The sequence below is a fragment of the Pipistrellus kuhlii genome, unplaced genomic scaffold, assembly GCF_014108245.1.
Source record: "Pipistrellus kuhlii isolate mPipKuh1 unplaced genomic scaffold, mPipKuh1.p scaffold_m20_p_16, whole genome shotgun sequence".
NCBI classification, from domain to species: domain Eukaryota; kingdom Metazoa; phylum Chordata; class Mammalia; order Chiroptera; family Vespertilionidae; genus Pipistrellus; species Pipistrellus kuhlii.
Genome location: NW_023425471.1, coordinates 7,472,778 through 7,491,188, shown reverse-complemented (window position 1 = coordinate 7,491,188; position 18,411 = coordinate 7,472,778). Strand labels below are relative to the sequence as shown.

At 32.9% G+C, this 18,411-nt stretch overlaps 1 protein-coding gene across 6 annotated transcripts in view; it reads right to left on the bottom strand.

Moving 5' to 3' along the window:
- Positions 1-18,411, bottom strand: part of CNKSR2 (connector enhancer of kinase suppressor of Ras 2) — a 236,281-nt gene that overhangs the window by 120,929 nt on the left and 96,941 nt on the right. For all 6 annotated transcript variants that reach the window (XM_036439617.2, XM_036439621.2, XM_036439619.2 and 3 more), the window contains exons 6-8: positions 16,227-16,346; positions 9,597-9,656; positions 6,004-6,072 (exon numbers count right to left, since the gene is read on the bottom strand). In XM_036439617.2, the coding sequence (XP_036295510.1) occupies positions 6,004-6,072; positions 9,597-9,656; positions 16,227-16,346 (249 nt within the window). The remainder of the gene's footprint in view (positions 1-6,003; positions 6,073-9,596; positions 9,657-16,226; positions 16,347-18,411) is intronic.

The following is an 18,411-nucleotide window of genomic DNA, read 5'->3' as shown; positions in this document are numbered from 1 at the left end:
AAAACCAAACCAAAGCATGTGTATATATGCATATATACAGCTAAATAAACAACATTCTAAATCTTCTAAAACTAAAAAGTTTAGTTTATGAACTTCTATCATGCTAATCAGAATGTTAATTTAGTGGATGAGGCCTATATTTTAATCCGATGACTAAATAACATAAAATGAATTTTAGATGAAGGATTTAAGATTTTGCTTGAATTTCCTATATTATGGTGTTCTAAGGTGTTTTTACCTATCATGTAATGATTTGTTTTCATCAAGCAGTTAAATGTTATCTATTAACACCCTTCCCCCCAGACTGAAATTGGAATAGGCAATTATGACTGGTCAATATTTGCCTTTTTGGTAGGGGTAGAAAAAGGACTGCAGTATTAATACTGACTTGCAAGTGAGTTGCACACTTAATAAGTAGGTAAGAACACCAGCCAATAGATCCATTTTAAACATACAGAATAATCATTTATAAGGAAATCTTTTAAAAAGTTCCATGCAAAGTAACTAGATCATATTAAATATACTCTACACTGAAATGTAGTCTAATAATAAAAATAAATAGTCTAATAATAAAAATAAATTGGGGTAACCATTTTTAAAAGCAATTACTCTTTTCCTGGTGAAGCTAGTAAGAATTCAATAAATAATAAATAAGCAAATCAGGATGCAGAGATCTGCAGAGAAAATAAATCAGTTAATAGCAAGTTACTATTATTAAGTCATCATACAACTTAGTCTCCTTTATATGAAAACTTAAGATAATAAACAGAAAAAATCATAGAATATTATATCGGATAATAAACTAATTAATTGATTTCTCTAGGCAAAATAAATCTATAGTTATATCAGTATGTGGCACTTGGAAGCCAATTTCCACACATGCTCATTAAATCCACAATGTTCAAGTAAAATAAAACAAAAAGTATAATCATATCATAAATGACACACTATAAAAGGTATAATCTGAAATAAAATATTACTATGAGTAACTGAAATCTATGATGCATTATTTCCTTTAATATTTAGTAAATGTCTCTTCATGATTTTCTCTTCTTAAAGAGAACAATTCACCTGCTGTTTTAGAATACCAATTTCTTAGAATCCTAACACAGTATTTTAGTGTATTATGATAACTACTTATTTAAGCAACATATTAAACACCTTGCTAATATAGTTAATCTCAGCAACATCTTGTGTTCGCCAGAATAAGATGTGAGGTGCATCAGAAATACTGCTGTTTGAGGTCTCAGTTTTCAATATTTTCCATATAAAGAATTATAAGATAAATACTTTCTCCTTTGACAACGGAGAACAGAAGAAAATAGGCAAGAATAAAAACATTTAAGAGAAATAGTTAAGTGAGAAGAGATGAAGATAGTAAAGGAAAAAATTAAATTAGAAGAAAAGTCTAAAAAATAAAGACAACAGTTTTGTACAGTGGTTGGCAAACTCATTAGTCAACAGAGCGGCAAACAGTGGCTTGCAAGCCGCAGTTTGCCAACCACTGGTTTCGTAAATTAAAAATAGAGAGAGAAAGCACATCTATGGTTAGCCAATATCGTGGTATTGACTGCTGAAGTCCAGGAGCAGGGTGGTAGGGTGAGAGGGAAGGTTAGGGAGAGCTGGGCTTTAACGGGTCAGCACACTGTCCATCCATTCTGACTACATTGGCTATCCCTTCAATCAATACTGTTGTTCTGGGTTCAAGGAAGAGAATAGGGAGAAAAATGGAAGACTAGGATGAGAATAAGAGAGTAACGGAGACTCCTTTGAGAATTATAAAAATGAAGTCAGAATGAACTTCACAGATGACACAATAGTCCTTTAATTTGTTCCTTCCCATCCCCTCCACACTCTGCCATCACCAGTTGAAATCTTACTCAACAATGTTCACCATTTAGGGCTCATGAGAACCACTAGCTTATAGTATTCATCTTCCATCTCTCCCTAGTCAATACCCAATATCCAGACTATTTGTTGCAGCCTATCTTCTTCTTAACCATCCCAAACTGGTTATTTTCCATTCCAGTAGCCTTTATAGCCACATCTATTAAATAATTTCTTGATGGAATGTAGTCACCAGGTTCCAGAAGACCTTTCAAAATAGGAATATTTTTTAATATTTACACAAAAATAAAAGGAATTTTTTCCCAAATGTTGGATTCAACCATCACACATCTCACTCTTTTCAACTTATATTTCTAAGGAGAAAATATCTGTTTTTAGGATAGATGGAAGCTATAGAACACTTACACAGCAAAAGGAGGATTAACAAGAAATTTAACAGATTCATTAAGGAATATGCCCAAATAGATAACTGTAAGTATTAAGTAGTCTCATCAGCTAAAAAACGAGTTAAAAGTGCATCATGAGGGCAGAGTTGCTGATTCAAGCAATGCCGAGGTATCTCCCAGAAAAAGGGATGTAGTGGCAGATGAAGTGGAAAAAATCCGGCAGCTTTTGAGGAGTTGGATCTTCACTGGCGGGGAAGACATGCAATAGGACTCAGTCTGCTTTGCTTGGATGTTCATGAATTTTTCTTCTTCCTACCTGGCAGCCACAGTTTCTCAGCCACAGAAGTGTGTTCATTTGAAAAGCTTAAAAGCCACTTATAATAAAAAATATAGCATCATGAAAAAGAACATAAAACTTCCAGTTTCATTTCAAATAAGAAAATATACTTTTAAAAAAAGAACAAACTTGAAACACACATCTAATTGGACATCTTGAAGATATACCATACTAGCAATTAAAAAAAATAGTATTTGAATTCATCTATGATTCGTTCAACTTTCTCAGACTCTTAGGGGAAAAAATCAAATTGCTTTTCTATATGTTTTAAAGTAAGCAATTTGAATTGAGGGTTTATATTGTACATTACTAACCATTACTAACTATAGTAGGAAATTTTGGAATTATAGGTGAATACTAACTACTAACTGAGGTAATAATATTTAAAATATAAGACTGAACATTCTTTTCTTTATTGAGTCCAAATGATTAAAAAATAATAACAATATCTCACTGTTTTGGCCAATAAGTTACTGGATTAAAATATTAAATATATATTTCAAATGTGTTAAGCAATATTTTGATGTAATTATTATATCATAACCAACCTCTAATGTCCCTGGAAGGATAGAAAGGGTAACTGCAGACTACAAATAATTTATACTTTTTTCAACCAATTTTTCTACCTACCAAATTTTTCTTAGTCAGAAAATCCAGAAAATTCCCATTTCACCATCTCTGAATATTGTCTAGTAAAAAATTAAAAGCACTGTATAGACCACAATGCAGGCTACAGGAAGAAAAAGAGGGCAGAGCAGGCTGTATTTTATGCAATGTACCATTATTGCACAAATATGCCTCTCATTTGAACACAAAGATCTGGTAATTGATCACATTTTTAAGGAAGACTATATTAATGGGATTAACATATTTTCTTATTAGAGAATGTCTTCATTGTTATCCAAAATCAATTAGTAGGTTCTAGTAGCAGTCTGCCAAGAAACTGGACTCCAATTGACCCAACTGTTGTAGCAGGTAAAAGGAGAGGGAGGACAAAAATTAATTTTTATTAAGCCACTAATGTGTGCCTGGCATTGTGATATTTTACATACCTATCTGCAGGAAATAAGTGAGAAACTTAAATTTCAACACCATTTCTAATTTCAGTTCAGCTGATTCTACCCCAGTTATATAAATTTTCACTTACTTTCCTCTTCTCTTATCCTTGGTCTCACTTAATCTCTCACTGAACCCTGAGATTTACTTAGATGATTGTTAGAATTCTTTCTCTTTTGTTTGATAATTTTATAATTTGAGTTTGGGGAGGGAGTATAATAAAACTAAAGAAAGAGCATGGGCCTGAGATTCATAGAGTTTTTAGTTGTGGGTAATTTAGATAATCATTCTGAGTTTCAATTTTCACATACACCTTCTTTGTAGGATCTGTGTAAAGAATAAATGATAAAATAAGCAAAATACTTAATATTATGCTTGGCACACTACAAGAACTCAGAAAGTTTTGGCTATGATTATTATTGTTCTATAAAGGGAAAAAGATTCTTAAAACCACAAGTCAGTTTCAGAGTGAAAACTGGAAGCAAGTTCCTCCAACCCTTATTCTGTGCAGTTTCCAACATTTTAGAATATTCCTGTGATGCAAAGATATATTTATATGTTCTCACAGTATTTAAATATCACCAATCCATATAGATTTTATTAGTTTACTTGTAGCTCTTAAAAACTTTCATATTCATTTGATAAATACCAGAATCTTTGCTCCACAGAGAGTACTCTTTATACAATTTATTTTTCATTAGTGAATAATTTCTACCCTCTTAGAATTGGCTAAAGGGAAATTGGTCCAACTATCCAATGGATGTCATGTTTGTTAAGGTCAATTTGGAGAAAAAGAGGCAACATGAATCTAGAAGAAGCTGCCTGTCTAATAAAGCAGCTGCTTTACCCCACTATCCAAATTCTCATCCGAGAGGACAAGTTAACTTTAGTCAGGACAACCACTTTGTATAGTTTCTAGTAACGACAATTTTCTCATCATCAAAATTGTCATAGTGTAAAAAGGCTTTTTAAATTACCAACATTCTACATTGTTTCCTGTTAATCTCACACCCACGTGTTTAATTTTTAAACTTTCATTAACTTCTGTTCATTTAAATAATGAACTCATTAAATAAACATCACAACTTTAATTATCAGTTTTTAGGAGTCTCTCCAAAATATCACAAACTTTTCAATTTATTCAAAACCAACATTAAAATGGCTTCTGCCTTAAGATCAGAATCACTGAGAAAGATCAGATTTTTCACACAAGTCTTCTAATCTCCCCAAAATAGTCTTTCTTTTTAAAATTTCACCTATGATTAGAACATGCAAAAGCAAATTTAGTTAAACGTACAACAGGAAATTATTTCTCACTCTGAAGAGTTAGTGACCTATAAGAATATTTACCGGAATAAAACAATTTTTTCTCAAATGATTATTATATTAATAATCAGATTATTTTATCTACATTTTTAGATCATTTCATTTTGGCAGAGATAGGAGAACAAAGTGAACCAAGCTAGACACAAAATAGTCTAAAATAAAAATCATATAATGTTCATTTTCTAAATTGAGATTAAAAACAATAGCCCTTGAAAATCTACCATAGGCACAGAATGCCACAGTCATTCTTAGCCTAGAAAAGCATCTGTGAGGGTCATAAAGCAAGAAAATTTTATGAACTTATTGTAGCCCAGCCCGTGTGGTTCATTGGTTGAACCAAGAGCTCACTGGTTTAGTTGGGGCATATGCCTGGGTTGCAGGCTTAATCCACAGTAGGAGGCATGCAGAGGCAGCTGATAGATGATGTTTCTCTCTCACCAATGTTTCTCTCTATCCCTCTCCCTTCTTCTGGCTAAAATCAATAAAAACATATTTCTTTAAAAATAAAACTAACACAGCATCTCTCTTTTGGGAAATGAAGAGCTATTTCAGCTATTAATGTTTAAATATTTTTTAAAAAATGACATTTAAAATAAGTCAATATACCAAGAAATTTAATGAGCAAATCAATGCTAAAGTAGATGAAGGAAGGCATGCTATTATAAAACATATCAACTAGGTCATTAAATACTTTGTAAAACAAGACTTAAAATTGTATCAAGAAAAGGATGAATGTGTATTTATTGTTACTTTAATTTCTATTCCAAAATTATTACCTCAGTCCCTGGGGTATATAATGTTATACTCTAGCTGTCCATATAGCAATGTATATCTAACCTCAGCCACCACCCACATTCCTCATGTTCTTTTAAAACTGTGTCTTAACATTTCATCAAATAATTAAGAGGAATAGTCATTCAGATATGTTTTATAAAGGTTATTGAATTATTTTATACATAACAGGCATTTGATTTCATTGATATCCTTTTAAAGCTTTAACAAAACTTTATATTAGTGCCTCCCACTGACTCATAAAGTAATTATACATACCACAGTCTGATGGTTAACTTGAATCACTTCATCGCCAGCATGGATTTTTTTGCACCGATCTGCAGGTGACTAAATTTAACATAAAAGAAATGAAAAAGAACATAAATTTTATCACTCATCTCCTCTCTCTAAAACAGTAAAATAAGTTCATCTCTTTAAATTAGATCAATAATTCGATTATAATCTTCAAGGAACTAAGCTAACAAAAGTTTACTAATACTTAATATACATACTATTTGCATTCTATGTATAACTAATGGTAGGAAGTAGAAATGCAAACATATATAGATATTAATGTTATAAAAGACCAATATGTTTCTGAGAATATTAAGGGAAAATAACAACTGGTAGTAGCCAGTACAAACTTTATACAGACAAATTCTACTAGGCTCTACTGGCAACTAGATAAAAAATACAATTAAAAACATTATATTTTAAAATGCGATCCTTTCTATTTAATACAAATAATTCACATTAACTTTAGCAAATAAACGTTTTCAAGTACATGCTATGATCAGCATCAAAGCTCTGTCAACTGATGATTAGATTACTAATTTATTTCATAATTAATACTATCAATTCTGAATAACTTAGAAAAGCATGTTAATAGATGAATAGCCATTAGTTCAGGTACATTATATAACATTCTCTATCTAAATGTCTAATTACAAGAACGTTCCATTTCATATTTTTCATACAGTGTAATACATTGGCAAACAAAACCACAATAAACAAACTAAAATGCCTACATTTCCACAAGAGGTAATAATTCCATCAATTGCTAAAAATTCTAAGAAATTATAAACAAAAACAAACAAAAGCAAAACCAACTCGGATAAACTAATATTGACAAATTTATGAAATCTTTAGAAAACTAAAATGAGATTTAAGATGGAAATTTTATACTAGTAATATAGGTATGGATAGTAAATTTAAAATACTATTCTTTCTTTTTCTCTAAGTGACTACTAATTATTGATTATACATATTGCAATATGTATGAACTTTTGAATATACAGAAAAAAGTGTTTTAATAAAAAATATGTTTGTCCATTTTTATGTATGTATTAATTTATCAAACACAACTACTAGTATAAACAGTATAGTATTTATTCATTAGAATCTATTGAAAGCTAATGAAGAATGATATGATGATAGAATTACAAGGTAAAATGCTACCTTTGAGACCTTAGAAAGGATTTATTTTAAAATGATTTCTAGTTCCTTTTTAAAAATTCACTTCCAATTATTTAAAAAACAAAAGTCAAAACAATATTAACCTTAGTTCAACAAATTTCAAAATTCACGAAACAATTATTTGCCCTAGGCTAGAATTCAAGACAAAGTGAGTTCATAGAAAATTCTAGTTTGAACAAAGTAATAACACAAGTATACAATTAAGAGAGTAATTCATCTAGGATGTTACCCAACCATAAGAATGGTGTCATAAGAAAAATACTGTATTTATTTTACAGTATCTTTAGGAGGTGGGTATATTATCAATTGAGACAAATAGCATGTAACAATTCTTTAAAGTGTGTAAATCATCACTGTAGTAGAGCTGTAACTATAGAGTCAGTCCTTGTGCTATCTGGCTAACAATTGATTTTTTTAAAGGACAGTATTAAAAAAAAACATCAAACTAGTGGCTCCAATCAAGATATAAAAGAAAATGATAGTTGATATATAAATTCAAGGAAATGGAAGTGACTTTTTGCACAGATAAGTAAAAAAGGGACTAAGTGCTATAAATTATAGACTTCCAGTTTTAAAAGGGATCCTAAATATCATTTTGTTTAAATCTCTCATTTTCTATATGAGAAAATAAGAAACTAGGGCACAGCAAGCAAAGTAACTTAGTCAGTTTAGTGAGCAGCTAATGATAAATGGCCTAATGATAAATGACTGAGGGTACCAAAAACAGTAAAAATTCTTTTTACAAAAAAGAAGAATTGTGACAGACTATTAATATTTGGTTCATATCTGTACTCACAGAAACAATTTTTCTTTGATAACTTGTCCACTTATCAAATATTCTAATTACTATGATCAATGCATAGTACTCAACTTTTATTTTTTAGACAACAAACAATACAGGGATGATGTTCCTACCAATTCTTCAAGATACAGTTCAAAATCCTAATTTCTGTTCTCTGATTTCACTTGGCAGTATTTACTATTCTTTCCTTTGTCCATCTATGCAAATTTTACAGCCTGTTCATAGATAACCCCCTACTTGCACTCTTAAGGACAAAGCTAGTTTAATTATTAAACTCTTTCAATATCTAGGCCCGTGCTTAAAATATAACAAAGGTTTGTTAAAAAGAAAAAAATGAATATACAAGTATATGAGAATGACCAATCAATGAAAAGCATATAGTTTACAGTATCTCACTGCATTAAAAAACTTAAATAGTTCCAACATTCATTTAAATGACATTCTTGATCCCATTTACCTCTCATTTAATACCAGAAGTGAAGTGAGCACAGCAGCCTAACTCTAACTTATTATTATGTATTTCATCATTCACAGAAACCAGGAGATGCAAGGGAGATGACAAAGGGGCTCAGTAAATAATGTAATAAGAGATTTAGGTGATCATATTGATTTTTAAAAAAGAAAATGCTAGTAAAATGTTGAGAGCAATAAAACTTGAGATTAACTAATCCACCTCGGTCTTCTTTGAAGGAACACAACATAAGCATGCAATTTGTCAGAATTTCTAAAAGGAAAAAAAAAAAAATTCAAAGCTTTGCACCTCCTTGAAAGAGTAGGATGGAAATCTGGGACAACCCAATGCAGGAATAATGATTTATTATGCAATTCAAGTCTATTATACTGATCCTATTAATGCCCAACAGGATCACTTCACATTGCTGTAGCTCTTATAGCATAGTCTTTCACATTTATTAGCTTATTTGATTTTCCCAACTTAGTGCGGTATGTGGTACATACGATATTATTTCCAACTTATAGATCAGGAAAACAATTTAATGAAAGAAGTGATCTGCCAAAAATTACACTGCCATTAAGCTGCAGAACTGCTTGTAGGACCTAGCACCAGGGACTCACTCTGACCCACTGCCAGCAGTAGTTCTTACTGGCTGGGTCTGAGAATTTGCATTTCTAACAAGTTCCCAAAAGAGGCTGATACTGCTTATCCAGGAAGGTCCTCACTATGAAAACCATTGAGCTATATCATGCTTCATCCACTAAGTTAAGCTGAAATATACACCAAGTATTCAGAAAGCATGACTTATCTGATGTTTCTTTCTTGTGTGAGCTAAGTTTCTTAATATAAATAAACTATTTGACAGATGGAGATGGATTCTTGTGGATGTCACAATAACTTGTCACAAACCAGAAAATGCTTATTAACAAAGACAAATCTGATTTACTTTAAGTAAATAGCTATTCTAAACTAAATAAACTAACTGAAATTCTCCCAAAGACATAACTAACTCAATGTCTTTTCAGTTTTGTCTTCTAATTAGTTCATGCCCTCAAAAGTCAATTATGTAATTATATGAGACATGCAAGCTGTTTAACAATACAAGGAAAAAGCAAACCTTTGAAATGTTACAATACTTACATTTTCTGTAGTTCCAGTAATTACATGGAGGCCATCATATGTTGATTTAATATACATACCCTAAGAAAAAGACAGCATCAGAAAAACAGTGAAGCAACTGGAATATTTCCAAATATATCATAATCTCATTTACAAAAATTACCCTATCAAATTATTTTGCTGAAAAAAATTTTTTAAATTCATATTTCAATTACAATTTATATTCAATATTATTTAGTATTAGCTTTAGGTGTATAGAGTAGCAGTTAGACAATGATATACCTTACAAAGTGTTCCCCCTGATATTTTCAGTACACACCTGATACCATACATAGTTATGACAATACTGTTGACCACCCTATCAAATTAAAATTGCCACATGCCCCAGGAATGAATCCATGATTCAATAATGCTGTCTTTTAAACTGGTAAGAAACTCCTATCTGAATGTGCTGACTTCTAATGTTTGCTCCCCAAAAAGCTATATACAGCTTAATCAAATAAATACTTGTTAAGTGAATTGCCTATAAAACTTGCAAAATGCAGTATTATAATGTAATACTCTGAAGAAAGAACACACCTCATTCCCCCCCAACCCCCAATCTGTATTATATGTTTTGTGGCAAAATAAAAGTTACAATGAAAAATTCTAACATTGGTATGTTATTAGCTTATTATAATTGATACATATTACACAATAAAAAGTAGGCTTTTACAGAGCCACTTCAACTACAACTACTGAGACAGAAGAGTGATAAAATACTTTTAAGATCAACACTTTTTCTCCTGCTCTTTTGTGGTATCCTGCATTTTCTGCCTTTAATTCTTATTGATGCCATTTTAATAATTACATCAAATCATCTCTATATAAAAAATTAAGAGGTAATGTGTGGCAACCACTTCTCCCAATAAAGAGGATGGGATTTCATTTTTCCATTTAAATAAAGTAATTTTTGAAAAAGCTGCATTAAAATTAAAGAATATTCAGAAATCCTAAAATTGTATAAGCTTTAAGAGCAAATAAAAACCTCTAAATTATGGACACTGATAGGACTTTAAAGGAAAAAAATATCACAAGAAAGCATTCATATTTTCAATTTTAAAATATTTTTATTTAAGTAAATCAGAAAAAAAAATGATTATTCAGTGAATGGCTTTTTTTCCTTTCTAAAGAAGATTCCGTTACTTTAAATGCTCTTTGGGGAAAAATTACCTGAGCATTACATATAAAAGTGCTTTGCATTGCAAAATACTGATTTCAATAAAAACCAATTTTAATAAACATGAAATATAATGTTAATTTCCCATACCTTTATGATAATTATATATATAAAGCCCTAAATATACATGTGTTTTCATTGATAATATGCAAGAAATAAAAACAAGAAGCAGTAAAGTTGATGGTATGGAATTAAGAAGTCACCATGTAGATTTTATTTCTGAAAAGTAATTTAATAATCTCATTGTGTTCAAAATGTTGGTAATGGTTCTAAAAATGCCTGAGCCTGGCTCTCCAATGTGAAACAAAATGAATGTTATTTTAAAAGATGTTTACTTACCTGTGAACTCTAGTTTCTTAAATGAAAGTTCTTCACTATGTAAAATAAATTACTAACCTCAACACAAGTACAAATAGAAATTAATTAAGAAATTGGTTAGTAGTCCTTGACTATGACCATATGGTAATATTCATGCTTACATTGGTAACAAGTGTAAGATATACTTCTGAAGTTATTTAGTCCATTATATATTGGAAGTTAACTATAAGAGTGCTATTATATTATAGAACTCAGTAGAGGAGAGGACACGATTCTTAGTTATTCCCCCCTCCCCTGAGAATTAACAAAATTACATATTTAATAAAGGATCTTAAAGTATATTCGTAAGAGATAAACACTAAATTTGGTTTTCGTTTTTATTTATTTTTATTTTTTTTAAATAGAGGGATTGTGAGAAGATAAAGTGGAAAAAGACAGTAAAAAACCAAATATATATTTCTTGGATATAATATCTTGTTAAAATGTGCCAGGGACTGTTTTAAGTATTTGACATTCATTTCACAGCAGCCTTTGAGGATGAGGAATCTGCCCAAGGTGGTGAAGTCAGTTTTTAAGTTCAAGCATTCTGACTCCATACCATAGTCTCAACACTAGGCTCCTAATTTATTGATTAATAGTTAGGACAATTGTACACCTTCACTTTTCTTATCAGAATTTAATATTTGACAACTATAGGTATTAAAGTCAAACATGAACTGTTCAACATTTATTCTTAAAAACTAAGAACTCTTAACTTTATTTTTATTGTTGATACTGTTACAGAGGTCCCCATTCCCCCATCCCCTTGACCACCTCTACCTAGCCCCCACCCCCATTTCCCACTGGCCATCACCTTACTGTGTCTGTATCTATGGGTTATGCATATATGATCAGCACACATGTATTATGTGCAATGTGGTTATAAAGAGTAACTGAATATGGTGTTTTACAAATTTACTTTAATCACCCATCTCTTATGACAATGTAAGGTAAAGTTGAATATATTTCTCTCCACACTTCTTTCAACACTGTGCATTATTGATTATGAATTAGTGTGTTGACAAGAGCTCTAAATAATCTTATAAATAATTAGATCATAGAGAAAGTCTAGTATCCTAAGAGATAAATGTTTAGAAAAAGTCATTATACTTATTGGGATAATAAAAACTCATGGAGATAATCTAGTTATGGCTCTGGAGATAAAAATCTATGTGTAATAATTGTGCATACCAGGAACTTAAAAATGGCAATTGTAAGCGAAAGCAAGTATCTATTAGTTATAGGAATAGGCTTTCATCATTATTTATGCATAATTGTTATATAATTTATACTAAAACTAATTTTTTTCAGATGGATAAAAATGTTTAAATGCTTAAATAAAGAAAGATCTAACTATGTATACAGATTTCAATTATAGCAACTTCAAAGTTACGAGAAATAGAATGGAAATAAAGCACATTTTAAAAATGCTACAAATAATGAAGATATTTTGTTTTATGTAATACTTTCACTTCTAACTTCAATAAACCATTTTTTGTAACTGCTTTTAAAAATCAAAACTAATTTCTTCATCCTTTTGACCTCTCTCTGGGAGTACCAATGAGACAAAATGGCTAAAAATGAGGCACTAAAAGAAACAGAAGAAACAAGTTGCTTGGATGAGCTTTGAACTAGTCAGCTTCTGATTAATGTAGATTCAAAAACTACATGTGATCACTTGTTCACCTCTGAGAAAGGGTGAAATAGCAAGAAAAAGTAATTCAAATGGCTCTTTTCTGGAACTGAGACAAATCTGTTTTCATTCAATGAAAATCTTCATTCTTCTCACCCCAGCCAAAACAAAACAAAACAAAACAAAAAAAAAACACACCACCAAACAAACAAACAAACACACACACACAATTAATTAATTCTGGAGCTTACTTGAACAGCTCCCTGTCTCCTGCTTGGCTTACCAAAATGACATTTACTTCACTTATCCCCAAACATTGGTTAGCCAATAGAAACCAAACCTCACAATCAAGTCAATGAAATAAGGAATATATGGAGAAAGTCCAAGTGCCTAAATAGCAAAAGAACTCTCTGAGGCCAAAGGCTTCCCCAAAGATGACCCCAGCCCATAATATCCTTTATTTTCTCTTCAATCCAGCTGTTGGCTCTAATCTAGTTTATCGATAGAAAAGTTTAGGTGTCATTTCCTTCTTTAATTTCCTGCTGATTGCTGTTTAAAAACATTTTATCATAGAAACGAGTTCCATATTTTAAAATAATAAATAAGCATGCTCCCCACCATTCCTTATAATGGTCAGGACTCTCAAATCTAAGAAATCCTAGGAGATTTGACTAATTAGGCAGGAAGCTGATGAACAATCTATCCAGTTTATCAGTTAAAGAACAAAGCAGCTACCTTCTGCCTTTGTTTTGAAACTGGCAGAAGCCGTTCAGCAGATGTTTCTAAGCTAATTAAACTTCATTAAAGCTTGGTATGCTCCCACCGCTTTCTATTTCTTTCCTTCATTTACCATTTATACACTTCCTATGGCTAAGCACAAGCTAAATGTTACCAAAACCCTCAAATCTGTTTATTCAAATGTGACTGAGTAAACTTAATTAAAAGTTGCTAATTTAAAAAATGAGATCATGTGAAATATTTAGTCATCTCCCCTTTAACATAAACAATAGGAAATAGTTTTGTAATTAACACTTATGAATATTCAACATTTAAGTTTTTTCTTTTTCTCCATCTGAAATATCTTTCCAATGAAGAGTTACTGACTGTCCTTTAAAAAAGAGTCACTTGAGATAGGTCAAGCTTTAAAGTCACCCTCCTAAACTCTTCACACCTCCCCTAGCAATCCCAAGTTTATATATGGGATAATGGAATAAGCTTTATTCAGATGTACTTCATTTAATTTACTTGGATGGAAACCCTGCCTCTATTGTATGTTACCAGTATGTGACACAGGGTAAAGTGGAGAAGACCTGTGATTCCATTTTCTCATTTGCTAAATGAGAAGAAAAACACCTACTGTATAGCGTTGTGAGGAAAATACCTGGGAAATGTTAAACACATTTCTTCCTTTTTATCTTCTAGCTCTTTCCCAGACTATTTAACTGAATCCGTTTCTTGGCCTTTTATGTTTATGACTATTCCCAAGAGCAGATCTAGATTTACCCCTTTCAAATTTAAAAAATAAAAAGCCTGACCAAAGATATAACTTCATTTTAAAAAGTCAAGATTTCCTAAAGCCCATTAATTAGCATTCTGTTGACTCACTTCATGTAGCTATTTTCCTCTGTCCCCCATGATTTTGGTAGAAATTAGAGGAAAATAATCAGGTCTGTTCTCAGAACAATGCCATCCTTAGAACTGCAGGCTCATTAGAACCAGAGAGAGCTTTAAAGATGATCTAGTCTAACAGACTGGGGAATATGGAGGCTGTGGAGGGAGGGGCCAAGAAGGGTTGCAGAGGATGGGCTGAGAACTGTCCCTGTGCCCACCGCAGCCTTGTCAAGGCCCACAGTTCCTTTCAAGGTGCACAAACTCGTGCACTGGGCCCCTAGTTAGTTCATAATTTCCCACTCTACAAATCATGTTTAGACAGCTTTGTTTCCTTCATAACAACTGAAAAGGGAGTTGTAGAAAGAAAAATCTTTAATACTATATAGGTTGAAAGATGCTTTAAATAAAACTAGACTAAAGGAATAGTAAGAATTTAAAATCATAAGTAGTACTTCAAAAAAGTGTATAAATGTTCCAAATAAGCTCTTAAAGCTAATTAAAGTTAGATATAAGACATAGGTTACAATGATGACACACTTGCTGGTTATGTTTGATATGCTGCTTTCCATCATTCCAGGAAAACACCAATAAAAGCCACAGAAGCCTGAGGAACTACTATTATCCAAAACTAAATTTCCAAATATCAGAAGAAAAGTCACTCCATAGAAGAGAAGGCTTCAAACTGAAAAATCACTGGTGGCCAATGAAGGGTTTGCCCTCTGAAAGAGTTGTACACATACATCTTTAATTAAAGAAGAAACACCACATAAAAATTAAAGCTGCTTAAAGATCTTTAATAATATTTATTTTGAATTAAATTATTAATGCTAACTTCCAAGATATCTATTTTCTAAAATATCATTTATTGTATATACCCTTGGAAAATTTATCTATAGGTAAGAGGTTCTCCAGCCAGCTTCTTGGTTTTTTTTTTCTTCTTTTTTTTTTCCTTGTAACTGGCAGCAGACCTTTTGTAGTTGTCCATTGTCTCTGTCTCATTAATATTAATTGTATATGTTTTCTTTCTGAAGATTTAATGAAGAGCTTTCCCTTGGGTTATATTTAGAAACAACATACTTTTTATCCAGGTGAACAAAATATAGAAGATGACTACCTTTATCAATAATAAAAAAAGTGTAATATGCAACTTAGACCGGACGTCCTTCTGGACCACCTTCCGGACCTAGCTGGGGCTGCAAGGAAAGCCTGGGTCCAGGGTGCCAGAGGGAAACCAGTACCAGCAGCTGGGGGAAGGGAGGCTACTCTTGCACAAATTTTGTGCACCACGCCTCTAGTTATTATATAATAAAAAAAACGCATCTTGTGGATGTTAGCCTAGTTTGGGCAAGATCCATCTTCTTATTCATCCTTATAGGAAATAATGGATGTGAGAGATGAAGAATATCACATTTGTTTAGTTTACCCACCCAAAGGGAACAGAGACCTATTAAAAGCAGAACAAACGAAAGCAAAACAAACAGAATACCCACTTGCATGGGTGTGACAGTGTGGGTTTTATAAAACTCTTAATTTAAACTTCCTTTAAACCAATGAAACTTTGGTAGGAGGTGAAAAAATGCAATAACAGCTAAATGATTACCAAAGTAAACAGGGTAATTCAGAAATCCCCATGTTTACTTTTCTTTCATTTCCATTTATCTTTATAAAACTTCTTATGACAAACTACCACTACCTTAGCTCCTTTAGAAAAATTACCGAAATGTTCAAAATGTGTTAAAATTCATGGATTTCCATATTCAGAAGCTGCTTTGCCCACATCTTTAGCTGTCCGCTGATGGATGGTGGCTTTGAAAAACATGGTATCTCTTACCAGCCCTTCACTTGGTTTGATGTTTGCCAGCTGAATCACTTCCAGGTGGGCTGACTGTGAAACCAGAGGATCTGAAGACAGGGATATGATGTGGTCACAGACTCCAGAGAGAGTTTTACACTGAAAGCAAAAAAAAAAAAAAAAAAAAAAAAAAATAATAATAATTATCTCTCTCTCTCTCTCTATATATATATATGATAAAGAAATGTTGTAAGTAACACATTAATCACTTTTTGTTATAACTTTTTACAAGGAAAACTAAAACAGTAACAGAACTTGGCATTTTATTCCATTAAATCTATATAAAAAGGTATTCAGGTAAAAAAATACATGCACACAATACACTTATATGCTAAACTAGAGGCCCAGTGCACAAAATTCATGCATGGGGGAGCGAGGAGTAGTGGTGTCCCTCAGCCCAGCCTGTGCCCTCTCCAATTTGGGACCCCTGGAGAGATGTCCGACTGCCCATTTATAATAATACTACCTCTGTTGCATATTTTGATGTATAGTTCTTGTATCCATAATCTTATCTAATAAAAGAGTAATATGCAAATTGATATAAGAACTATACATCAAAATACACAACAGAGGTATTATAAACGGGCAGTCGGACATTACTCTCACAATCCAGGACTGCTGGCTCCCAACTGCTCGCCTGCCTACTTTCCTGATTGCCCCTAACCGCTTCTGACTGCCAGCCTGATCACCCCCTAACCACTCCCACTCCAGCCTGATTGATGTCTAACTGCTCCCCTGCCAGCCTGTTTGCCCCCAACTTTCCTCTTCTGCCCGCCTGGTCACCCCTAACTGCCCTCCCCTACAGGGTTGATCATACCAAACTGCTCTCCCTTGCAGGCCTGGTGCCATCCAACTGCCCTCCCTTGCTTGCCTGATCACCCACAACTGCCCTCCTTTGTAGGCCTGGTCCCTCCCAACTGCCCTCTCCTGCTGGCCATCTTGTTGTGGCCATCTTGTGTCCACATGGGGGCAGGATCTTTGATCACATGGGGGCAGCCTCTTGTGTGTTGGATTGATGGCCAATTTGCATATTACTCTTTTATTAGATAGGATAGAGGCCTTGTGCATGGGTGGGGCCAACTGGTTTGCCCTGAAGGGTGTCCCAGATCAGGGTGAGGGTTCCCTTGGGGCATGGGGCAGCCTGAGTGAGGGGCCTATGGTGGTTTGCAGGCCAGCCATGTGGATGCCCTGGTATCTGGAATTTATTTACCTTCTACAATTGAAACTTTGTAGCCTGGAGCAGAGCCAAGCCTTCTGCTTGCTCTGTGGCTGCCGCCATTTCTGTTTGGATTTGTTTACTTTCTATAATTGAAGCTTTGTAGCCTTGACTGGAGGCTTAGGCTGACTAGGGCAGGTGGAAAGCTTGGCTTCTTCCATTCCTGGGGAAACCCAAGACTTCCTCCTTCTCTCTGGCTGCAGCCATCTTGGTTGGGGTTAATTTGCATACTCACTCTGATTGGCTGGTGGGCATGGCTTGTGGGTGTAGCAGAGGTATGGTCAATTTGCATATTAGATAAGATTATGGATACAAGAACTATACATCAAAATATGCAACAGAGGTATTATTATATTTTAGTTCCATTATTTGATTTATCAGACCTAAAATAAAATGATTGTTTCTAAACAATCAAAGAACTTTTTAACAACCATCAAATTGAATTGAGTTAAATAATTTTAAAAAATTTATGTATTTTATATTATGATCAGAATAGTTAAAAAAAAAAATTCAGCCAAGGCACAAGGAAGATGAGTCTTTCAAATCCACTAGATGAACTCCTCCTACTTATTCAGACTTTCCTGTTTAAGGTTACCATTGTATAAAGTTTCCCACCACCTCCAGGCAAAGTTTGGCACTCCTTCAATCCCGCTTTCTCAGCATCCTTTGAACAGTCTAAAATTGTATGATAACTACATTCTGAAGCCCTCTTGAACATGAACCGTGTCTTACTTATTTCTGACTTCACTTCCTCCCCCCACTCCCACCTGCCACCCACATTAGGTAAACAGATCCTAGAACATATAAGGTAATCAATAAATATGAGTTGAATAAACTGAAGAGCAAATGAGCTTTAACAATTATTAGAGTGGCTTGCAGGAAAGAAAGCTAGTGCTTTAGTTAGGAGAAATCCAGTCATACTGATAAGAATAACAATAGATTTAAAAT